At 41.6% G+C, this 25,645-nt stretch overlaps 1 protein-coding gene across 4 annotated transcripts in view; it reads left to right on the top strand.

Annotated features, from left to right (window-relative positions):
• TRAPPC9 (trafficking protein particle complex subunit 9) overlaps positions 1-25,145 on the top strand; it is a 522,448-nt gene extending 497,303 nt beyond the window's left edge. For all 4 annotated transcript variants that reach the window (XM_069780118.1, XM_069780115.1, XM_069780116.1 and 1 more), the window contains 2 exons: positions 14,326-14,549; positions 21,956-25,145. In XM_069780118.1, coding sequence (XP_069636219.1) covers positions 14,326-14,549; positions 21,956-22,135 — 404 coding nt within the window. In that variant the 3' untranslated portion in view covers positions 22,136-25,145. The remainder of the gene's footprint in view (positions 1-14,325; positions 14,550-21,955) is intronic.
• The last annotated feature ends 500 nt before the right edge of the window (positions 25,146-25,645 follow it).

The following is a 25,645-nucleotide window of genomic DNA, read 5'->3' as shown; positions in this document are numbered from 1 at the left end:
AGAGAGGAGTGAGAGTATGTGAGAGAAACAACTCTGCAGACAGCAAAGTTGGTGAAGAAGGAGGGGGAGGAGGTGCTCCAGGCAGAGCAGAGATTCCCTTGCAGCCCGTGGGGAAGACCATGGTGAGGCAGGCTGTCCCCCTGCAGCCCAGGGAGGTCCACGGGGGAGCAGATCTCCACCTGCAGCCCGGGGAGGACCCCACGCCGGAGCAGGGGGATGCCCGAAGGAGGCTGTGACCCCGTGGAAAGCCTGCGCTGGAGCAGGTTTCCTGGCAGGACCTGCGGATCCCTGGAGAGAGGAGCCCACACTGGAGCAGGTTTTCTGGCAGGACTTGGGACCCCACGGGGGAACCCGCACTGGAGCAGTCTGTGCCTGAAGGACTGCAGCCTGGGGAAGGGACCCATCCTGGAGCAGTTCGTGAAGGACTGCAGCCCGTGGGAAGGACTCACATTGGAGAAGTTCATGGAGGACTGTCTCCCATGGGAGGGACTCCACGCTGGAACAGGGGAAGAGTGTGACGAGTCTTCCCCCTGAAGAGGATGGAGCTGCAGAGACAATGTGTGATGAACTGACCCCAACCCCCATTCCCTGTCCCCCTGTGCCACTGTGGGGGATAGGTGGAGAATTTGGGAGTGAAGCTGTGCTGGGGAAGAAGGGAGGCGTGGGGGAAAGTGTTTTAAGATTTGGTTTTATTTCTCAGTATCCTACTCTGGTTTGATTGGCAATAAATTAAATTAAGTTTCCCTAAGTCGAGTGTGGTTTGCCCATGACAGTAATTGGTTGAGTGATCTCTCCCTGCCCTTATCTCAACCCATGAGTCTTTTGTTGTATTTTGTCTCCCCTGTCCAGCTGAGGAGAGGAGTGATAGAGTGGCTTTGGTGGGCACTTGGCATCCAGCCAGGGTCAACCCCCCCACCAAATTACAATCTTATGTGCTCTGTCATTTATCAAGGAAGGATTTTAAGATTCCTATTGAGTGGGCTCAAGCAAGAAATGTCTTCAGAGAAAAGGCCTATGAATGGTATGCTAATGGGTGATTGTATAACTATGGACAGGAGGCTGAAGCCACGTGCACTGATACTGTATTCCAGCAATAACATCTAAGGCTATGGGTCAGGACATTTTATTGACTCGTACTAACATCTATGAAGATTGGATGCAACTTTTCCCGTCCTTGAAAGCATATCTTTTTGAATCACCTATGCCAGGTCAGGGTGGATGTCCTCTGCTTCTCCCCAAGCATGTAGTGCAAGTGGCTACCTCCTCCTTACCCCATTCTCATTTGTTCTCAGATCATCTGGGAATACCATCTTTATTTGAAGCGTGAAGCAGGAGCTCTCTGGATGCGCACAGACACATACCAGCAGGCTCTTGCATTATGGTCTGCTGAGCCTGGTGCCAGTACTGAGTCCTTTCTTGGAGCACATGGGCTCAAGTTGCAAGTGCTTAATCAGACAACCTCAAGGGAACTAAGATTCCTGAGTGAAGTTTCCTAAAGCTCACAGTCAGGTCTATGAATGTGAAGATCTTCTAGGAAGTGACTGCAAGTTATTTTCTTCTTATTCCCATCCTGACATTTGACATCCGTTCTGAAACTTTTAAGCCAGGAACCACATAATTTGTATTCTCTGAGTGAGCTCAGTTGTATACCCTGGTTTACAAGGGGGACTATAATATCTGTTCAGGACCTTTATGAAAAATAAATAGTTCAATTCTGTTGTCGCTTGTTACTGCTTCCTCGTAGCTGTTTATCCAGTTGTCATGTTCTCCTGTGGTCTTGCCACTAAGCATGCTAATGCCATTAATGGAAATGGATGAAAGAGAACTTCATTTGTTTTAGAGAGTTTTCCAGGAGAGGGCAGCCATAGTTAATTCTGGGTCAGTTCATGTAATACAATGTGAATATAGATTACTGGCAGCATTTGGCTGTGATGCTCTATTGCCCTGCATGGTTTGTGTGCTTAGTTCTTTTAATTTGTTCTTTTGTTTGGATTGCAAGTGCGTAAAAGATAGACTTTTTCACAAATTAATGCTGGAAAAGACAAACCACATAATAGAGTGGTTAACTCCCAATGCCCTGTACTTGCTGAAATCACAAATGCTCTTGGGAACAGTTTCCATTATATGTCACTGTTTGCTTTATATACTTCCCAACCAACTCATAAGCTTTTCTTACTTCAAAAATATTTATGGAAAAGCATAGCCCAAACTCTTGCTAGAGACCTGAAAATTTCAGGAACAAAATTCCCTTGCACTGAAAATTTTTACTTCTTTAGGAGTTTAGAAAGGATCAGGACAAAATGATCCTCTGTCCTGTTTTACGTAATGGGGATACATATAAAACCTCTCTGGGTTTGGATGTAAGGATGATAAGTTAGCACTAAGGGGCATATCCCTTATCCACAGTTTGGAGGCTATACTCATCCCAACAGTAGTAATGGTGTAGATGGCATCAGGAGATATTTTTTAATACTGCCCTCCCGGGGCCATTGCTTTGGCAGAACTGCTTCTGGGACTGGGGTGGCAACCAGGACCCTTTGACATGTGCCCTCAGTCTTTGTGTTGAGAATGCAAGGAAAGTTGCCTTTTCATATAAAATGGGTAGCTTCATTTCTTGGATCAGTTCAAAATGGCAAAAGCTATTTTTCTCCTTTCCTCCTTTTTATTTTAAGTTTTTAAAAAAACAACTTTATTTTCCTGCACCACCAAATAAAAACTCCATGAAATACCTTTTGCCAGGTCCCTAGGTAACATAAACCCAGGGATTTTTATAAAGCTAAAAATCTGGTCCCTGCAGGTACAGAGGTGATGGGGTTTGGGAGGATTTTTTGTTTGTGTTTTGTAGGAGGAAACAAGGTGCAGTCAGTATCGCTTCACATGTAAATCCACAGACTGATACGTGACTTCAGAGGTACAACTAAAGAAGCCATAAAGTCTTTCCGTACATTGAATTTTGAAGACTGTTAGCTTCAATTTTGTCAACTTTGTCAACTTCCTATGCTTTACAACCACTCTTCGTTTCTTAGGCATTCCACTGATGCAAATCAAACACGCACGTAATCTCGAAAGACATAAACCATTGAAAGATTGCACCAGTAAGAGCCTGTCAGAAGATGCAGTGTTACTTTGCCTGCCATGGAGGGTGAAGAGTTAATAATTTCTCTTCACTGCTTATGCGTCTGTGGGTCTCTAGAAGGTAGAGCAGACACAAAACTGCTTCTGTAGATGAGCTGATAGCTCTGCCCAGTCTGCACACAGAGCCTCGTGAAAATAATTCTTAGAAAAGAGACCTAATCAGCCGCCACACTACCCTGATTTGCACATAATTGTATCTGTCTTTTAAAAGCCGAAGATAAAAGGACAGAATTTGACACCTGCTCATTGCTCATTTTTCCAGCGGCTTGGCGGGCTGGAGCACGGTTGCAGGGTTTGAGTGAGGAAGGGTTTTGCCACCCAAATGGCCAATTAAAAGGAGAGGGGTTTGCAGGAATGCTTTGTAGCACTTGACAGCTGAAGCCCAGGGCATGGCTCGCAGCCTTGGGTATGAAGAGGATTTAATTTTTTACTCTCTCTAGCTGAACTTAGTGTTTCTTTTCTTCTCTCCCCCACAATATTTAATTTGTAGATTTATTTAAACACAAAGTTTTCATCCTCTCTGCATTTCACTGTGCTGATATCTGAGGTATCCATTCCTTCAAAATACAGTGATGGGGAAGAAACAGTTTCTAGGCTCTTACTTTAACTCCTTTATCAAAGAATTGTCCTTTAAATAGCATTATTTTTATTTCGATTTACTTTTCCTTATGGTTGGGTTTCCTTTTATCCTCTCTCTCCCTTCCTGCATGTCCTGTAAATCCTCAGGTTTTACCTTCAGTTTAGTGTAAGACTTATTCCCGTAAGGAGTTGGTACCTCGATGAGCCAGCATAGGGATTTTGAAAGCTTACAATTAAGGTGTTTTTCTCTATCTTACGGAAGTCACCTTCCCGTCTCAATTCTATTGGGTAGCTTATGCATTCATTTCTGCCCAGTGAAAACTCCTGACTGCTCTTCACAGGGCAGGTTTGACTCCTTCCTAAAATACCTGTGTCCCCATTTGGAAAACTGGTACAGTGCTCACTTCCTTGCCTCACCAGATAGCCTTGAGATTTGAGATATACAGATACAGATATTTTTAATTTATTTAAGGTTATTTCTTTTATTGTTTCTAGTTCTCTAGCAGTGCTGGCTGGACATCCCAGGAAAACAGATCTGCATAGTTCTAGGTGCCATACAAATTGTTCTGCTAAGCTCTTAGGAATGTGAGTATTGTTATCCCTAAGAGCTTATAGTCTAGTATTATATATATGCATATGTTTGTGTATATATGTATGTATTCTATATATATGCTATAGAAGTATATATGTTATATGAAAAAAAAAGGTTAGCAGGGAAGAGGAATAGGGAAAATAGTATAACAGATTAATAGGAGGGAAGTAGTTTTGCACGCAAGTTGTAGCCCATAGGTAGCAGGGAGCACAACTTGCCACCTCTGTAGCAATCAGCAGGTTTCTGTGAGTATTACTGCATGACCTCAGCAACATGTTTCAGCTTGCATGGGAATACTTGTGTCAGTATGTGGAGATTTAGCCTGGGCTGAGCTCCGCTGCTATAGCTAGAAAGTAGACAAGATGGCAATGATGTCAATGTAAGGTGCCATGTGTAATAGACCTACAGGATGATCTTTGAAGCAAGGTCTTCAGTAGAATAGAAAGGAACTAGGTTGGAGGTGTCAAAAGCAGAGATGAAGAGATTTTAATTGTTAAGGCTTATAATCCAATTAGATCTTAGACAAGGGTTTGGCAATGTACGCACAGCAAAAAGGTCAAATTTGGAGAAGCTTTGTAGAAAGTGGCATCAGGATTTAATCACAGACTGGAGGTGTGAGTCATGAGAGGAGATCAAGTCAAAGAGAAAGCCAAGATTGGCAGGAAAGAGTCTGATTTTATTTCTGAAATTAAGACAGTTATGGAAAGGAAAGGACTTCATGAAAAATTCAGGAGCTAGGTTTTGAGCTTGTTCAGTTTTAGCAAGTAGTAAATTATTAACAGAAATATCTCAGAGAAAGGCCAAAAGTTGTTTGGGTTGATGACTCTAGGCTTAAAGATTTCTTGTTTTCAGTAAGTTTGATTGGTTTTTGTGTGTTATATCCTATCTAACAAGGAGGAATATGGATTTGTGTCACAGAGGATGACTGAAAACTTCCATCTGCATGTATCTACTAGTGCAGTTCTTTTGTGGATTCAAATTGGATTTTGAGACAGGTCATGATGTAGAAAAAAGATGCAATCATAATAGCGAAGTCATAGCATCATAGTAGGGCTTGATATTTTCCAAGTCACATCTACCCGGGTTACTGTCTCATGTCTTAATGCAAAAGTGGCAGAATAGACTAACCTTGCATAGGGAAAATAATAAAAATTTAACTCAATCCACTGGTAAGTAAAACAACTTAGAGTCATTAGACTGACATATGCTGTGACTGAAATTCATAGAAACTTCATTAAGAACATGTCCATTTTAATGTGCACCTCTGCTTTTGAGCAACTCTGGTCTGTAGACATTAGCCACATGTAGTCTAGTAACCACACGTCACACCTTCCCTGTACATAAAGTGCTGCGATACAGTGTTTGTACCTGGCGTTGTTTAATATCTCTCATTTAGCTCAGCTCATTGCGTTTCAATCATGGTTGGGCTACAGGAGGCCCATGAGGCTCAGTGTCCTAGTGCTCATATTTACACAGTTACTGAAATGTGGTAAATCATCTACCTGCCTGTTAATAGGGGGTTATATATTATCTTGTACCAGGCTTTGACTGCTCTACAAGGACACAAAAATTCTTACAGCCTGGACATCTCATGCAATATTTCACAGTTATTTTTTAAGACAAGCATGGAAAATGGGTAACATACCCATCATTTTTCTTTAAATAATCAGTATCACTTTTTTGCTTTCTTAAAGCATCCTGCCCCTGTGTCTCTATACATACAGGCATGGAGATACCGGCGCTCTCATCTCTCTTCTCGTCTGCGTTTGAGTTCCTTCTGCTTCAGACAGCACAACGCATATTTCATCATACAGGCCTCAAATATGATAATTATACTACACATAGGATTAGATTAACTAGCAATTTAAAAAATAGCTACCTGTTAGGTATGATCCCTTATCTATGTGAGAGTCCAGAGCACCACTGTGTGCCTGTTGAATGGATAATGTGGGAAATACTGTTTCCACTTGAAACAGTAGAAAATCCAGAAAAATAGTTTCCACTTCCATATTGCCAGTGACAGTTTAGGTAAGTCGAGTGTGTGGTGAAATCCATATATTGACTTTGCATGCCCAGAATTGAGTACAGGAGCCTAGTTTTGTGTCTCTGCTGTTAAGGAGGCATTACTTCTTTTGTGACCATGTGCTAGCTCACTACTACCTCCATAGGGAATGTACCACAATCTCCATCCTTATCACTGATTTCTAGAGCGGGTAACACTCCCTGGAGGTCTGCAATCTACGTAGTGTCTAGACTAAAACTGCTTTGAGATCTGACAGACTCCCAAACCAGCACGTAAGGGATACAGGCTCCTTTTTTACTGTTAACTTTTCAGTCACAAGTCAGAAACTCCCACAAAGTTTGCATGAGACCTTTAAAAATCTCCTCTGCAGAGGTTTGTCTCACATCCATCATTGCAGAATGGCAGAAAGAAGAAGAAAATTTTAAGTCTAATTATGCAACCAGTGAGGAATAAGGTGATTTTCTTTCAGTAAGCTGCAGGTTAAGCCATGTTAGTCATGACCTGCAGCAGTTTTGCAGAAAGCTGCCAGTATAAAAAAATAGTGTTATATGATATATCCTAGTGTGGATCAGTTTTGTTTAAATGTAATATAGGGCTGTTTTTTTCCCCTTTTTTTTTTTTTTCCCCCACAAGGCAGGGTAGGAATGCTCTGAAAGTACTTCTGCCACAGACAATCTATAGAAATAAAGTTTTCAATAACCTAAAATAACATGCAAATCCTGGGATTGTGAAATTTCAAAACACAGTTATACATTGTATGCCAGCCTGACCTTCTGGCTGTGTAGCAGATAATAAAAAGAAGTCTTTTGCAAACCTGCTTGTGATGAATAGATAAAAAGGGGTTGGCCCACATTCAGAAATGAGACTATTTAAGCAAGCTGTGGCTGTGTCATGGAATATTTTAAAATAAGTCAAAAAAGAGCTCAGGCTCACTGGAAAACACAGAGCTTTGAGACTTAAAATTTTAGGTGTCTGCCTTTGAGCATTTAGATTAGGACTGGACACAAGCAGTATGAACTCTGAAGTGATTTTCACTTTGATAGCAAATTGGACAAATCACCAAATGACAGGTTATCTTGGCTGCCAGAGGAGAAATGAGACAAGCAGGTGCCATCCGTGTGCCAGCAATTTCACAGGGAAGGAGAAATGTCTATCGTAAAAGGCATGTGCAAAATAAAATAACTCTCACCAAAACCAGAGAGGTTAAACTGAACAGCTAATTTCTTAAATAAATCTGTGATTAATGTGCATTCAGGTTTGCTGTTTTAAGATCCCAAGTAGAAGTTGGAGGCAGTCAAACGCCAGAGCCCTAATCATGTTCATGCTTTTCTTTTCAGCTAGTGTGATCCTGGTATTTAGAGTTAATTGAAGAAGGTTGTACGACATCTAAATGTTTACAGCTGAGATGAAGTAGCACTGAAATTGAATGCTGATCACGTGTCTGCCAAGGATAGATTTGGAGATTAAAATTGGACATAAACATTATACTGATTTGGAGGAAGAAAGCTTAGTGCAAATGAACAAGGTTGAAAAATCCTTTCGCAAGTGAGTTCTAAGGGGATGCTGCAGCATCCTCAGTCCATTGTCATCACAGAGTTAAGAACAGACACAAACTCAAAACAATTTGGCAAGAATGATACTCAAACCAGTCGGGATCTGTCATCAGTATACCGGCCACTGCAAAAGAGTGATTAAATAGGAAGACACAGACAATTATCAAAGACTAATTGCTTATTGTTGCTAGAACTATATTTTAAATGTGGTTTTTCTTTTTAATTGCTTTTGGAGCGAATAAAGTGTCCTTAATTCAATTGTAAAATGTTTGGGAATGGGAAGTCTGCCAGGAATCAGGCAGCTCAGAGGTCTTCTGAAAGCAGTTGCCTCTTTCACTAGCCTATATTCGTGTTCAGTCATCCCATCCTCTGCCAACTTTCCTGTTTTCAGGTTCATGCCCCTGTGTTAGCTGAAGGTCTCTGGGTTGTTGGTACTTGCAGGAAGCTGCACTAGTTTGTTCATATCTTTTCCTGTATTTTTTATTCATCCCTGTCCAAGGGCCTTGACCCAAAGAGGAGCTGAACTCTTCAGGTCCATAGGGGTTTTGGATCAGCAGGCTCTGAGTAGAAGGGCACTTTCTAGGACAGGACTAGCAGTGGTTGACAAGGTGAGATATTTGTGTAATTTGAAGCTGTTACAATACAAACATCTGTATACCTCTGTGCTCTGTTACTATTGACTGCAATGAAATTATGCAGGGGATGGATTTGGCTCAGTATTGTGTCAGTATAACAATGACTGAACATGAGGATGTTATTCCAAGTTAAGATGCTCAGGTTTGGTGTGAGGAGCAGATCCAAACCACGTACAGAAGGTTTTATGCAAATAGCTATGAGGCTCTTGTGTTGTTAAACCATTCAGCATTTTCATGATGAGAGTGACAGGGAACACAGTTTTTATATTCATAGAAATATCTTTTGTATGGATGTATTCAGCTCTGAAAATACTGCAGGACCTTGTAATGGACAAACAAATGTAACCAATGCTGTATCTCTATGTGTAAATAATTTGCATGAACGGTTTGGAAAATGAAAGGAAACTGATCTACATGAGGGAGAACAAATGGGAAGAGGGGATACAGAAACAGTGTTTACGTTCACATATTGGAGGAGATACATAGTAAAATTGGAGGAGCCTGTTGTCTCAACAGAACGCCACATGTTACCTGCCAGCTTCTCTAAGCAGCCAGCTGAACCCCAAATAGCAGGTTGCTAAAACTGTTGCTGACCTGATGTGCAGCGTGAGAGGAGGGACAGAGAACTTGCTTGTTTGGAGACAGCAGGATCAGCTTGCTCTATACGTAGATTTTGCCTGTAGTACAGGTTTTTTCCTCCATTCTGATCTTCCTTCCATCTGCATAATATGTAAGATCAGACATGGCTAGAATTGTTCAACTTATTTCTAAATTAATAATTCGTAAAAAAAAAGAATTCTCTTTGCATTGTTAAGTTCCTTGCAAAATTCTGAAAAAAACATTCTTGCAGAAGAGGGCAGGAAAAAAGAAAAAAGTTGTTCCAGACAGCATGGCTGGCCCTTTCTTTGCTCTTTTAGGTCAATTAGAAGTAGAGCTGGCCTGGGCAGACATTTTAATCAGCACTTTAGATTTGGTGAACACAGAAAAAAACTGAATCATTCTGTGAGACTTTCACTGCAGCGACTCTGGCCTGGGCTCTTGGTCTTTGGCTTTCCTCCATCGAAGTACTTGATGGACATTACCTAGAGATGTCAGCGTTGTTCCTGCTCGTCTCCCTTCCTTGGACCATGGCTCTCCCAGTTCACAGACTGAGACGAGTAAAACTAGTATTTTGGAACAGTTCTAACAGCATAAAAAATGGTTGATTGACTAAAATTCCCTTAACTATCACAGTACAGCCAAGCAAGGCTTGCTTTTCTGGGCTTGAAGATCTCTTCTACCTTTTATGTGAGACGTATTTACTCATTTGGGCATCTCTTGCCTTGAGTTTTGTTGACCTACTCACTTGTGCAAAGCCATGCCTCTGTGAGGTGTTTGCTCCAAGTCTTGAGCCAGGTTCTCAGCTGCATTGAATGACAGGGGCCAGTGCATCTGCATCATTTGGGAATTCAACATCCAGTTTAAAAGCAAATATCCGGTGGAAATTTCTGTGTCCTCCACTGTAAAGATGAGCACAAAAGCCCTGCCTTCTTCTGCAGCCTGTTTTTTAAAATGAACCCAAACTTGAGCGTGGAGAGTAAACATTGCTGAAGTATGCATTTCCACTGAGATTAAACATGTATTTGTATGCGCCTTTCCAAAATTAAACTTTTACAATGGCAAATAGGGAGTTGGGTGCAGAAATGCAATTAGCCATGACTTGGGACTCTTGATGTACAGGTGGGCCAATAAATTGTGAGTGCTTACATGGAAACTTGACAAAGTAGCAAGAACAACTTACTGTGTGTTAATATGAGCAGAGTAAATAACACAAAATGTTAATAATGTTTGGTATTCATTTCCAAGCTGCTCCTTGGGGTGATGTAGACAGAAGTGCACCTGGCAGGTGATGGTAAATGATGTTTTTCTTGTGGAATAGTGATTGTCTTCCTGTTAATAACATTCATTCCCTTTTCTTTGAGAGGTTTGAGATCCTGAAAGAAAGACATTATAAAAATTCTGATGTATTATCTTTATATAGTGGTCTCCTAGACTGACTGTGGTGTCAATAAGCATCACCTATCAGCTGGACCATGAAGTAGTTTTTCCAACTAAAAGATTAATTCACAGAGATCCTAAAAGTCTCGGCTAAAGCCATCAGTGAAAAAGCAAGGCTTTCCAATCACCCTTCTCAGTGGCTTGTATCATCCCCATCCTCTGCCTTTTCCAAAATGTGTTGGACAACATTTTCTCCCTTGATACAATAATCACTTAGAGAAGGTCCTAGAGATAAAATAGAGTGGTCCTGTGCCTGTTCATGGGTGCATGGCAGAGACTGTGTCATTCCTTTTTTTGTGGCTACCAAGCATTGCAGGGTAATGTTGGTATCCAAGGATGCCAACATAGTGGACACATGTAGGTAAATGAGCAGGAAAGGACCGAGGGGGCGGGGGGGGGGGGGGAAAGCAGCATTCTGTTGGCTTATTAAAGTACTTTGAAAAGGATTTAACTTTTAATTAGAAGGAGAATGCTAGGTCTTTGTGGTTTTTTTGCCCTGACAGCCAGTTTATGCTTCCACCTTTTAAATGTAATTTCTATATGTTGTTTGCATTAAACTTGGTCCTTCCAATTTTCCGAAATACTGTTTCTCTTGTATCTGAATCTTTGGAGGATGGAGATAGGGCCACCACTGTCTTCTGTCCTAGTGAATGTGTCTTCTGATTCAGAGCTCCTGTATACTGAAGCCAATAATGATTCACTCTCACAGCAGTGGTGTGAGCAGTCTCAGCTTTTATATGCCATCTGTGTGAGTGAGCTGAATCTGCAGAAATGGGACCCTGTACACATGGCTTTTCCTCTGTTCATGGATGAAAATATTAAAGCAAATCCGTATGGTCCATGAGATGTTTTCTGTGTCAGGAAGTGAGTAAAACTGCCTGTCAAACCAAGCTGTTCTCTCTGATGAAAGGGGACTGTTTTTAAACACTCCTTTCCATAGTATTTTGCATGCCAGCCATGTGTGTTTTCTCATCTGACATCTCATTGAGATCCTTGGCTTCAGTACTGCAGGAGGGAAGGGTGTGCTGGGAGGGAAGGAAATAATCTCTCAATATGTACACAAGCACGTGTGCACACACACGGTCTTAAATCAATCCTACATGAATTTAATTTTTTTAGGAATACGAAGGAAAATTAATCTGGTTGAGCCAGAGTTAATTGCCTCTCTTTTGTTTGGATTTTGTATTTTCACATGAAGATATTAGGATCCAATGCTCTGAGCTATTATTAGATACAAAGGTGGAGACAGAGGTCAAAGGGTTCATTTACAATTCCTACAGCAGAGCATTGAATTTTAAAGCTAAAAGGGAAGTTGATGAGCAGCTTGAAAGTAAAGATTCATGCACCTAGCTTATTGAGTATTTCTGACCAGTTCGTGCTGGTCTGGGGAGCTAACCATTCATGCAGCTGTAAGACCTGCTGGCTGGAGGAACCACAAAAAAAGATTTTTTACATTTTTTTTTTTAGATGAAAACACTTACCTTTCAGGGAGAAGCTTGAAAACATAAACTGATATGAAGTAATGAATTGATATAAATGCATTTCTTTTGAAGGAAGCAGCTGGACTTCCATTCTGTGACAGGAGGCTGGGAAGCACAAAGATTATCCACACACACATATTTTTGTGTTTTGAAAAACGCAAGTCAGTTAATCCCAGATAATGGGATACCATTATAACCACTACTTCAACTCCATGGTGTTAGGGCAATCCTGCAAGAAGCATTTTGATCATGTTGGGCAGGAGAGCCCATAACATTAGAGTGTGCTATTGCAAAAGAAATCCAATGCCAACAGGTTTTCTAGCCCTTTCCTAAAATGCAATGGTGATTATAGCTTCCTTTCACAGAATCACAGAATCGCAGAATGGTTGAGGTTGGCAGGGACCTCTGGAGGTCCTCTGGTCCAACCCCACCGCTCAAGCAGGGCCACCTAGAGCCAGTTGCCCAGGACCATGTTCAGACGGCTTTTGAGTATCTCCAAGGATGGAGACTGCACAACCTCCCTGGGCAACCTGTGCTCGGTCACCCTCGCAGTAAAAAAGTGTTCCCTGATGTTGAGAGGGAACCTCCTGTGTTTCAGTTTGTGCCCATTGCTTCTGGTCCTGGCACTGGGCACCACTGGAAAGAGCCTGGCTCTGTCCTCTTTGCAACCTCCCTTCAGGTATTTACATATATTGACGAGATCCTCCTTGAGCCTTCTCTTCTCTAAGCTGAACAGTCCCAGCTCCCTCAGCCTTTCCTCATAGGAGACACGCTCCAGTCCCTTAATCCTCTTCATGGCCCTTCACTGGACTCTCTCCAGTATGTCCATGTCTCTCTTGTACTGAGGAGCCCAGAACTGGACACAGTACTCCAGGTGTGGCTCACCAGTGCTCTCGTTGTCAAAAACTTGGCATCTCCTTTGGAAAGGAAAGTTTTTGCACAGGGGCTGTCCCTTTCTGAACTTGTTTCTTCTTTGGCACTAGGTTTTTTTTTTGTTTTGTTTTGTTTTTCCCAGGTGGTGCGCTGAGGCTTGTTCAGTTTGCCAGGCTAAAGGGCATCACAAGAACATGCATCATTTTGTAGTTTTTTTTGTCTAAGGCAACAAAACAAAAATAAGAAAAAAAAATCACCTTGGTGTAAAATGTTTTTTTTCTGTGAAAGCTCCTGAAGCATAAAAACAGTATCTTTTCTTGAAGAGGGGGTATTACTAATGTAAATCTGATGCTGTTGGCAGAGGAATAATATGCTGTATGTCATAAGGCAAGCAACTGAGAAGGAGCTAGAGTGATCGAAATGCCTCATGGGCGTGTGAGATTGTGGGGATAGGTATTCACACAGAGGATGCTTTCTTACATGTGCCCAGGGCTTTCTCTTATCTCTGAACATGAACCCACAGTGAAATAGAAATGTTCCTGTATTAATAGTGCATTAGAGATAACCCTCATCTGAAAAATACAGTAATACTGCACAACTGGGAACCCTTTCAGACTGGGGAATTGGACTAGCAATTTCATAGTGTGTTGGTAATGAAACATTTTGGTTCTGTATAAGCAAATGGGCAAGGTTAGTGGACACATTACTCCAGCTGTCATTGTCCCAGCAGTAACCAATTTAGAGGCTTTATATTTTCTGCTATCCCAGTAAGGGAAAGAAAAGTAGAAAGTTAAAAATAGAAATCCCAGAATGAATTAAAGCGCAAAGAGTGAACAAGCTCATAGTACTGCTGTATAATTTTAAAATCCCTTTTTTCCTTATAATCTGGACTTTAATATATGTATTACATTGCAAATTCTGGCAGTGTCTGTCCTGCTCCAAAAGGTCACCTCCATACAGGAGGATTTATTCTGGCTGTAACATGTGAACATGGGCATCCAGCCCTGGATCTGTCTAGCTACCATTTGTATTGATGATTCCTGTTTGTGTTTCCCTTCACCTGATGCTGTTGATTTGCAGGAGAAGCATGAGAAGTTGTCCGTGGCTTTGGCCTTCGAGGGAGGAGGTTAAAAAAAACCCTTCTGGCACCTGTGTATAGGTCGTAATTGTTTTTTTCGTAGCTCTTTCAACAGCTGTGAACGGATACCAGACCTTCATGAAGTGTTTATTGCAAGTGGTTTCCCTGCAACACTACCTTACACAACACTGCAACATTGGGTTTTCTTTCCTAAGGCTAACTGTCATGTACTCTTGGTTTCATTGAGGTTACTTTTTCTTGTTAAGTTTCCTATCAAGATTAATAGAGTTTCTAAAGCAGGAGTCCAACATAATGTGGAATTGTTTTCTTGATTTGCAGATATCCTCGTTGATGGCAAGCTTTGTGACTGTGATATCGTGGTGAACTGCAAAGTGGGAGACCCCATCCCGTTGGAGGTGAAGCTGACCAACTGGAGCAAACACAGCGTGGGGCCTTTCGCTCTCACCATGACGCCCTACCAGGATTACCAAAATGGGGTGCACAACTATGAGCTGCAAGATGCTATCACCTTTGTGGGATCCAACACCTTCTACATCGATTCAGTAAGTCTTTCTATCAGACGTATCATGATTGTGGATGACGTGCGTTTGTAGAAAAGGGCTTCATTATTCGATTGTGCATTTTAAGGCAGATTAATTTTTGGAAAGCACCGTGATTATGGCAGCTATTGCTAAAGGTGCTGCTAGGTTTGGGGATACAGAATCATCTCTCTGAAATGGTTTACGACTGTGATTTCCTATCATGTAAACGACTGGTAAACTATCAGAGACAGTAACTTTTGGTCACTCCAGATCTGACTAAATGTGAATGGGTAACCTAGATAAAATATTCAATACCATATTGCCAGTCCCTTGAGCCATCCAGTGCAGCCTGCAGTAATAGATTTTAAGTAACTTTTTAGTCCATAAGAAGTATTCCCCAGGCTGAGCCAAGGAACTCAGCAAATCAGTTTTAGTCAGGTCCTGAGGAAATGCAACAGACTGCAAAAAGAAAATGCTAAACATTAATGACCGATCTGATGAGCTGGTTCATTTCCTTGTCGCTTAGCATACTTTTATAAAACCATAAAGAAAAATAGAAAACATGCTTAAAATGAGACAAAAAAGTCCCTTTTTAGAACAAATGAGATTTTGATTTTTCTCTCAATTTCTTCTTTAGAATATGCGAGACTAGGAGCTTTTTGCTTCTAAGGCAAGACACTGAAAATACAGATAAAACTACTCTCTCCCACATCCTTCCCCCAAAACCCGCAACAACAGAAAACCAGGAATGAAAAACATACAGACAGTACTGCAGAGTGGAATAAGCAGTATTTCTGGTAACTTATAAAATAAACATGAAGAAGAGAGTGAGTTTTTGGGATAGTGCTTAGGACCTTTGCTTAGGTCAGCTCTTCGGATCGCTAATAAAATGTACCTGTCAAAACTGAATATATAAGGGAACCTTAGTAAGAAAGAAATTAAAGGTTTACCACAGGCATAGTCACCAGGCATATTTTTCAATTACGCATCATGGGGAGAAAATATTTCAAAAAGCTAATGAGGAATACACCATCAACTTGAATTTTAATGGGGGCTAACTACATTCTTAGCTGAATTATTTAAATATGTCAACAGAAATAATCAAGAGATGGATTTCTTTGACTCTCTATCTGACAATGTGGATTTTTTAATCAGAGTGGCAGTCTTTGGGTGCCCAGCTGCTGAAGGGCCTGACCCTCCAGGCTAATGAGGGAAAAGGGAGATGTCAGCATGATGTATTCTTACCTTCTGATTGAGTCTCCTACAGGGCACAAAGTCAGGAGGTCACATCTCTTGTGCTGGCCCAGGCAGCCTTCTCATATGTTACGGTCCCTGCTTTTGCCCCGTTTTCAGTATTGTGACATTTCTCCTGTAAACACAGTCCCCGATAAGTTAAAAATAGAGTTGTTTTCTGCTATTTGTCCTCCTTTTCATCCAAAAAGGTGAAATGAAGAAAATGTCGACTCTTAGACAAGAAGTGTTATATTTCATGGTATGTAGTATTGATACTTGTCCTACACAGGCTCCTAGAGAAAATGCTTAGTCATATTTCTTTGAGGCATAGAGCCCTGATCATGGAAGAAAATTCTTCAAACAGTGTATCTAATGCTGTCAGAGGCCCTTTCATCCCCCATAATAACTAATTCAGTAATGGAAAAAAGATTTCAGAAAGCCACACCTGTTTTGGGGACAAGAAGAAAGTCCTGATTTGTGCATTTGATGCTTCAGGGAAGAACGAACATACTCAGAATTGTGTTCATGCTCTGAGTTTGGCAGAAATTCAGACAGATGCTGGTTAAGAAACCAAAGCAGCTCATGGTTGGGTGAGATGAAAGAGATTTAGAGTTTCTCTTTTTTGTAAATGAAAGCTGAGACACTGGACCAGATTCCCTGCTAGTGTAACTCAGTGCTGCTCTGTCGAAGCTATTAAACATATGCCCATTGTGTGTATAAACTGAGGTCGTGGGCACACGATTACTTTGCTTGTTTAACAGAGGTGGCTTGAGATGCTACCTTTTCTCAGCTGCTTGTTTCTGCCCCTCTACGGGAAGATGCTCCCCTCTTCCCCAGCAGACCCAGTGGGAGAGATGGTGTGAGCATTTGTTTTCGTGCAAAGTTGGCCAGTTTAGCAAAAACTACATTCGTCAGCAGTTTAAGCTAATTGGGCTGACTTTACACTGACACTGGCAAGGAGGTGGTGACATGATTTATTGCGCTGCTGAGCTGGGTGGGAGGAAGGATGGAGGGCTAGCGTATGGTTTGGCTTATCAGTAGTGTATAGTCAAGAGCAAGTGGGAGCATCAGGTATTACAGCAAGAGAAGATATTTCTCACGCCCTGAAAATGTGGTCTGTTGTCATGCCAATGCAGAAACTACATTATTGGTGCTCAACTGAATGAGATTTCTCTGGGGAAAAAACCAAACAAAACCCAAACCCCCTCTGCTTTCCTAAATGCTAGTTTCATATTAAGCCTGATGCTCAGCAAATGACAATTATTTTTGTTTCCAGACTAAAAAGTTTCAAATCAGTTTCTGCTGATATCTGGAAGACAGGGGTTATGTACAGGAATTTTCAGCATGCACATGCTACTTCGCAGTATGCATATAAATTGTTTAAAGGGTAAAAGTCATACGATTTCGTATTTCTCTTTCTTGTGGCTTGAAGTCCAGGTTAGATGATTTATCATGGAAGTAACGTAATGAGTGCTTATTCACCTTTTTGTGCTCTTACTTCAATTCAATGCAGCAGTCTGCATTTGTGTCACAAAGTCTCTGCTGGGATATACTACTTCAAAAAAGCAAATTCTTTTACTGAAAATTTTAAAGGCTATTGAGATATTTCCATGCATTTTAAATTAAGTAAAATCTTTGGGTTTAAGCACACCTTCTAATTTGGTTAACCTTACCTTTCTATGTCTGTATTTAACAGAAAAAGTTACTTCACCAGTTATCATATAGATAGTAGACATTTTTGATCAGTGCGGGGTTTTGAAACATGAGGTAACATGGTGGACCCCCAGCCATTAAAATACATTGCACTGATTTATTTTTTTATCTCACTTCACAACCTGAAGTTTAGCTTTAGACATATTACTAAAAAAATCTTCGTTCTTACCAATGGGCTTTTTTTGACTAAGTAGTTGATCAGACAGAGTTGCTTCTTGCCAAATCAAAACCCCCAAAATTATCTTCTATGGAGATTCCTGTAACTACCAGCAATTCATCTTTCCTTGTTGTTCCTGCTTTTGCCATTACTATTCTCAAGCAGGTTTTTTTCCTGCATGTGTTATCACACACTAGCTCAAGTGATTGGTAGTGGGAGATGAGGAGAAATTCATCAGTAGATGGTCATTTTGAATCAGCTCAGAAGCTGCGATGAACGTTTGTTCAGTTCTGGCAGGTCCTCTGTGGCCCATCTGGAACAAATTAGTTTTCTTGGCACTGTTTTACTCGCACTGTAAACTCTTTGGGGCAGCGAACAGAGCTGGCACTAGCCCTAATCTCCAACTGAGCTCCCTAAGTACTACAGCAGTATAAATAAGTAGTAATTAGTTCTAAGCAATCGCAGTCCCACATGGTAGCCTGAATCAGGGAAGGATTAGGATGGAGCTAAAAACTTAATTTTTCTTCTATCTCAGTGGAGCAGAGGAGTAATGTGGGCATTTTTTTCTTGATTCTTCAGTCATTTTTTTCTGGGGTAGAAGCTTCCCGTCTTTGGTTTCCACAATTTGGTGGAATTTTAGTAAAATCTGTTTCAACTCTGACTCAATTATTCAACAGCATCCCAGACTGGCACACATATAAGCACATATCTAGGTGGTGACACTACCAGCCCTGTGTGCTGCTAGATCGAATGACAATACAAATTTGGTCTGGATCAGGCACGAGTATGTGATCTTCGTGTTTCTCGTAGGTTGGCTGGATCATGCATTGCAATCAGTGGGATGGTGTGTACTGTCAGATGCAGCAGGAAACATCTGAGTTGCGTACACATCTGAACAAGTCACTCTGAGTTCCCTTCACAGTCAGTGGAAAGCAAGTCATCAAGGTTGATGGAGTTGTGGGGATATTTTACCTCATTCTACATTTGACAAGTGAATCCTTGTGTTGAACAGCTGGCTCAGATGTGGACATCCACTTTACAGACATTTGGGTGTATTCAGTTCCAGACTGAGACATCTGAATGAGTAGGTGTTACCATGGATGCTGGCCAGCCAAGCTCCCAATTAGTCAATGGAGATGTAGTCTGCAGCCAGTAGAACCTGGCTTACACTAACATAGACACTAGGGTTAAGATTCAGTTGCCTAAAAGTAGGTGTCTACCATCATTTAGGTGCTGTGGGTATCCCACCTGGCCTCCACCTACTGCCAGAAATCCTGTAAATCATCCTGTAAATCTCGCCAGCCATTGGCAGACGTCTCAGTGCCTTAGGTCATCCCAAATGTCATGAGGTGCCTATGTTTAGGCAAGTGTAGCCTGACTCTATAGGCTGGCTAGGTAGACCATTCTGTGCTTGCTCCACTGGCTGCATTGACAAGATGTCTTCTTACTGTAGTAGGAGCTTGGATGCCTAGTGTGCAGAGAGACACCTAAACATAGGTGGTTTAACCTCAAAATTAGTCCGCTGCCTGGTATACCAGTTGGGTTGGATCTGGCCCTCTACTGACCTGACTGCTGCCAATTGTGGTCTTCTGGGAATGTTTGTAGGCAGCCCCACTAGAGAGGCTGCCTTACTTTCCAAAGTTAGTTAGTATTTTGGAAGAAGTTCTGCAGAGCCACTTGTATCCCAACAGGGCAAAGGTTTCAAGCTACTTTTGCTTCCCTGTTTCTTCTCCAAACCACAAGTGTTGATTACCATAGTGTTCTACAGGTGGCCATACAGATGTGGATAGTCCCCAAACCATGAACATTGTTGTCTGGTCTGTGCATACTGCACACAGGGAGATGGGCTGCAGGCAGAACAGGACACATACCACTCCCTGCCTTGCTGGCTCTTCTCACTTATGATGGAGAAACTCATGACTGGTGCAGAGACTTGTGCTGTAAAGGCAGGAGGAACGAGCAATCATGTAGGCAGAACTTCAAATGACTGAAAAGACTGTGTTGATGCCGATGTGCCTGAAGCCACCTTCCTGTTTGTCAAGGGCTCTGATCCATGCTGTTACAGATATTTCTTCAAGGTGCAGCTAGGCTAGGAAAAATGGACCAGGAGCTTGAAAAAGGTATGAGTCCTGAGGAGGCTTCATTTGCTGTTTGCCTCTACCCACTGCTGGCATTGGTGCCTGCCTCTGTCCTCCTCTGGATGCAAATCCGCATCAGTTCCAGTGAGGCAGAAATAAGGCAGACAGCCCCAGGAGGAGGGGAAGGAAGCAAGAGAGGAGACTGCTTGATGTTGTTCTGCATGTCCAGACGCAATGCCAGAGGGTAAGAACTTGTACCCAGCAAGGAGGGGAGATGCCAAGGACAGGGGTCAGGAGAACAGCTGTGGCTGCTCTGATCACTCACGTGGATGATACGATGCTGCTACAAGTTTGCTGTAGGTCAGCAGAAGTGCTCAACACCAAAGCCAAAGGGAGCCTGGGCTCTGCCAGCTCTGATGATGTTGCTGCTTGTGAACAGCCAGGCCCCTGTGCAGGAGCAGCAGTTTAGGGAGGTTCAACAAAGAAGCGTGACACCCTAGCCTACTATAGAGGGTGCATGTCTGCTGGCTGAAGGACCCAGCAATGAAGGTCCAAAAAAACCTAGAATAGGAGAAAAAGGAAACAGCTCATTCCCCTCACATCTGAAAGCTACAGAGAACCTTCCTCATTGGAGGTGATGGCAGGCAATTTTCAGCTCTCTGGCATATTCTTGAGGTGCCCCACACCCCTGGAAACTTTTTCTAGCGGTTCGTCTCCCCCCTCTCCCCCACCATGGTCTAGTCACCATCCTTGTTCTGGTCTTCCTATGCAATGGCAAGATGCCCTTCAGCAAAGGGTGTCCATAGACACTTTCCCAGTTAGTACCCCATTGTTGATGTCCCAGTTTACCATACAACCAAATTTTTTGTAGCAGGCAAGAATCCTGATAACCTGTCTCAGAGCCTCATCCCTTCACTGTTCCAGGTGGTAATGTCCCATGGGTTCCTAGGGATGTCCCTTGCAAAGGTTTTCTCCCCCTGAATCCAATCAAGTCCAGAACATCTGGACAGCTCAGTGCTTCTGGATCCAACGCCAGAGTTTCTGTTGTTGTTTGGCTTGGGTGTCAACTTGGGTAACCAGTGGTGTGTCATGCTGTCATTTGGAATCAACACTGGACTCTGTAACATGATGGACACTGAGGTGTTTGGAGATGACCAAAGAAAGGCCCATTACCAATGAGTATTCAAGTAAAAAAGAAAATACATGGGCACAGACCTACCTGTGAAAGTAGGGATGGTGCCATGAGTATATCTTGACTTGATGGTTTCAGGGTCCAGAGAGCAGAAAGGAACTGGTAAGATGGTTTTGGCTGAGGGAAGACCAGTACTGAGGAGCATCAGGTGCCCTTTATTGGGTCATTTCTGCTGGGATGAAGTCGCCTTTTCACAATTTTTTTAATAAATTCCATCCAATGGAATGGCTTTGTGCTAATTCCATGTTTTGCATCTGCAGCAACTTCAACCCAAATCTAGGCACCCTGAAACTGGATTTAACATCTTGTGGAAGCAGATGTTAATTCAAACATCATTACATGAACAGTCATGGGATTGTTAAAGTTAGAAATTACTTAAGTGTCTTGCTGAAATGATGGACAGAGATATATTATTTGTTGTAAAGATATGGATTGTAAATGGTTTTGTGATGAAGGGAGAAATATAAATGTAGAAACAGTGTGAACTGTGTTTAATTTGGACAAGTTAAATCAGGGTGGCTACTTTTTGTGGGAAGTTTCTTGCTAAACTTAATTATTTCAATGATAGTGAATATTAAAGATTCTTGATTAGAATTTGCAGTCAGATTGTGTCTGAATAATAAGTGGGGATGAATTTAGTTATTGCTAAGTTGTTAAATGGTGTTTAACCATGTGTTTAACATAAGTTCAGAGACATGATTCAGACCTTTAATATAGACGTTGATAAATGCAGTCTAAGGATAGATTTTGGGTCATCTCTGCCTTAAACTAACTCTGTTCTGGAATCAGTGACTCCTGAAGATCTGTGTTCTGGTTTGAGCTATGCCACAGCTTTGCTGTATGAAAGAATAATACAGGATTTAATTTTCAATGCTCCAGTTTTACCATTGATAGTATAGGGACAAGATCTTTACTCCTTTTTGTGTGAAGGCAATACTGAGATGTGAATCTAGAGTGCTTTGAAATCATTTGAAGGACCTACTGAATTGCAAAGTGCAACTGTTTTATTTTGTTGATGGTTTAATTATACTGATTTTCACGTTCGCTTTTCCAGGTGAAGCCGACCAAAGACTCTGTGTACTTTGGAGCACTTCTCTTTCTCTACACAGGTGATTTCTACCTGAATATCAAATTCCATGAAGATAACTGCAGCAGGGAGCTGCCTCTCTCCTGGTTCTGCCTTCCTAGTGTCCACATCCGTGCTATGGAGCCTACGGTCCAAACTAAGCTGTAAATGTACTGTGTGCTATTTGATTAACCACAGTACACAGAAATGCTTGGCACATCCTCTGCTTGACCCCAGTTTGTTTCTGTCCAACCCCAGGCCACAGTCCCTACTTTGGAGGAACAGCTGAACACTTTCTGAGTTGGCTGATAGTCATTTGGGCAGCTGCTTTAGCTAATGAGAGAGAGAGAGAGAGAGATTATAACTATGCTAGAGTTTTCCTATTTCCAAAAAGCCTTTGAAACTGCTAATATATGCATTATACTTTCATATACTCTATTGATATCAGTGGGTTTGAAAAGGTCATGAGGGCTGAATTTAACCATGTGTTTGAAGGTCTCAATTCCAACCTGAATAACTGTGTTTTAGCATTTTTCAACAAGAGTTTTATATCTGTATGAAATTCCTCCTGGCTTATGCTGGACCCATGGCATGGACCCTTGAGGTGTAATTCTCTCTTAGTTTTGTTCACAGGTTTGTTCTTGTTCACTTGTTTGCTGAGTATTTGGTGTCTTTTGTAGTAAATAGCAGTAGTGATGCTTTTTCCTGTGTTACAGAAAGTAAGAATAGCAAATGTGCCTCCAGTTATTCTCTTCCTCCCCTGAGCCCAGTGCCATTTGCTCCTGGTAAAGTCTCTGCCTTTAGTTTGGTCGATCTATGAACAAGAAATGAAAGAAGGCAATGAAGAGCTAAAGAGTTTTGTCCTTGAGAAAGGAAATAAGCCAACTTTTGGGTTGTCTAGGGCTTGCCTCTGAATTTGGGCTTCACAGTTCTGTTTTATACAAACACAATCGCTTGAAACATTTGCAGACACTTAAAGAGCCACAAAAATTAATCAGCTAGTCATTAATACCACTTTGCACGACTTCTTGCAAACTCTTCTGATCAGATTTTTCATGCTAATAGACTGGGCTTCATTATGAAGTTGGTTTTTTCCTTCTTTTTTTTAGAATGATGAAGTTTAATTATTAGGCAATTAAGGCCATGGAATTCCTGACCGTAAAAGTAGTTGATGAATGTACTAAAAATTTAGCCTGTTGTCTTTCAGAATAATGTTTTTGTATAGAGACCCACATTTACCCCATGTAAAGCAGGGAGATGTCTTAGCTGTATGATGAATATATTATTTCACAGACCATATGTTTCAAACCTGTCTCAATCTTTTCTTAAATTTACAGCCTGCAGCTCTTAAATTTGGTGGTAGTATACTTTCGGGGGTGGATACACCAAGATGTGGCAGGGGTGCTCTAGTTAGCTCCAGTTAGCTCTGTATGTGCTAAATCTAGATACACAACCTCTTTGCAGATTTTTATTTTGTTTAGGCGTCATCCAAGTGTGGGCACACCACTTCATGCCTGACCTGGTCCGTCCAGCTCATTCTGACTCTCTGCATCATGCCCAGTTGTACTTTTAGGTGTGACTGGTGTTTTCCGTAGGAATGACAGTCCTCAAAACTCAGTTCATTGCATGTTTGCAAATGACTGTAATGTATGCATCCTAAATATATTTCTAATTTGAGGAAACTATAGCTATAGCATGATAGCAATATTTCCAGTGTATGCAGCGTATTATCTCTAAAAAATTGTATTGTGGCAACGTTATCAGTGTTTGCTCTTGAGCTGTGGCTCTGTATACAGCTTTGAATGCCAGAGTGGAAGTCTTCAGTCTTAAACTGATGGAGATCTGAGACCGACTGAAGATTTACTTGCAATGGTGTACTGCTCCGTCACCTGCCAGCACGCAATGTCCAGTAAGAAAACTGTTCCTTAGACTTGCACGGTGGTTCTGGGCAGACACACCCAAGGGAAGAGGGTCCACGCAGCTGAGTTGGGAATGTTTTTTGCGTTAGTGGAGCTTGGATGACCAGTTTGTGCCATGAGGCTGAATTTTCTGTCACTACATAGGCATATACACAGAAGAATAAGATCCCAAGAGAGCAGGAATTAAACCAGTTAATCTTCTCCATAAAAGCTTGCTTTTGACATGTGTCTCTGTACTATGTTACACAACACTGTTGCAGTGAAATCCAAATTGGGTTTTATTCAGTATTCCCAGCAGGTAATCTGCAGATGCTAGGAATACAGCTAAGGTTTTGTAAGGACCACATTGCACTTGAAACAAAAATATTGTGAAGCAGATGCTGTTGCAGTCAGGAAGCTTCAGCTTACCCAGCTAAGGGATCATTTCCTAGCTTATTTTTGAGAGCATTCTCTGAGAAGAGAGGATATTGTTCTGTGAAGACTGGGATGGAGCACTCCCATGCCCTTTACTTATAAAGGATCCTGATCCACAGCCTGCTGAAGCTGTTGGAATGGGAACAGGTTTTATTATAACAAAAGCAAGCTGCATATTTCCAATAGGCCATTATAAATCTGCCATATGTGCTCATAAATATAAGTTCTTATGTGTGAGCTGACCCTTAATGGTCTATTTGTTCATTATATAGTAGACCACTCTGTCCCTTGTCAACTTTGATGCTTAGTTGCTTTTGGCATTTATGATATCTTTCCTAATTTTCTCACACTTCTACTTGTCTTGGTGAGGGAGATGAAACACAAGAAATTCTTCCTTCTGGGGATCATTTGTGACTTGTCCAGAAGAAGAATATTTGTCAGCATAATTTAGAGAAGGGTGAGGGGAAGGTACTTGAAATGAGAATACTGCATTGATTTTAGTTTTCTTTTTAATGGAAGTTTTCACTGGGATTGCTGTCAAGATTGGTCTTTGCAGTGCTTGAAAAAAGGATGATACTTTTCTGATCTGCTCTCCTTTTCTGGAACTGAAAACTTGTTTTTATTTCTCCAAACCACCCAGCTATTATTTTGAACATGATGAGCCAAACTGTGCATTGTTACACAGATGTAAATCTGATATGATCCCACTTGGTTGAATGAAATCATTCCTAATTTAAATCACCATTGCTGAGAGCAGACATTGGTCCGATATATGTATGCATTGGAGAGGCATAAGTTGTGTAAATTTAACTGTCTGAATAAATACTTATCTTGTGTTATTTACACCTCTGCCTGTCTCTTCTGTCTGTAATTCTTGATAGTGTTCTTGTGTGTTTTTACTGGTAATAATAACATATCTCTTGATGCTGCATTCTGTCTCTGAAAGAATGTGTTTGACCCTGGAACTGAAATTTCAGCTTCACTCAAACTTTCTCTTCCTAGATGAACTCAGAGGTAGTAAAAGATGTATGCTTCACATACAAGTGTGGCTCCTATGTCAGTGTCCATTAACTGTCAGCTGAGGGGAGAGAGATGCACTCACGTGAAAGGTTACTTATGCCTCAGTATCCTAATACTGACAATGAGGGTGGTGAAACACTGGAACAGGTTGTCCAGAGAAATGGTAGATGCCCCATCCCTGGAAACATTCAAGGTCAGGTTGGACGGGGCTCTGAGCAACCTGATCTAGTTGAAGATGTCCCTGCTCATTGCAGGGTTGGACTAGATGATCTTTAATGGTCCCTTCCAACCCAAACCGTTCTAAGATTATACGGTTCTGTGATCC

The sequence above is a fragment of the Haliaeetus albicilla genome, chromosome 3 (assembly GCF_947461875.1).
Source record: "Haliaeetus albicilla chromosome 3, bHalAlb1.1, whole genome shotgun sequence".
Classification (NCBI taxonomy): Eukaryota; Metazoa; Chordata; class Aves; order Accipitriformes; family Accipitridae; genus Haliaeetus; species Haliaeetus albicilla.
This window is presented reverse-complemented; position numbering and strand designations above follow the sequence as displayed.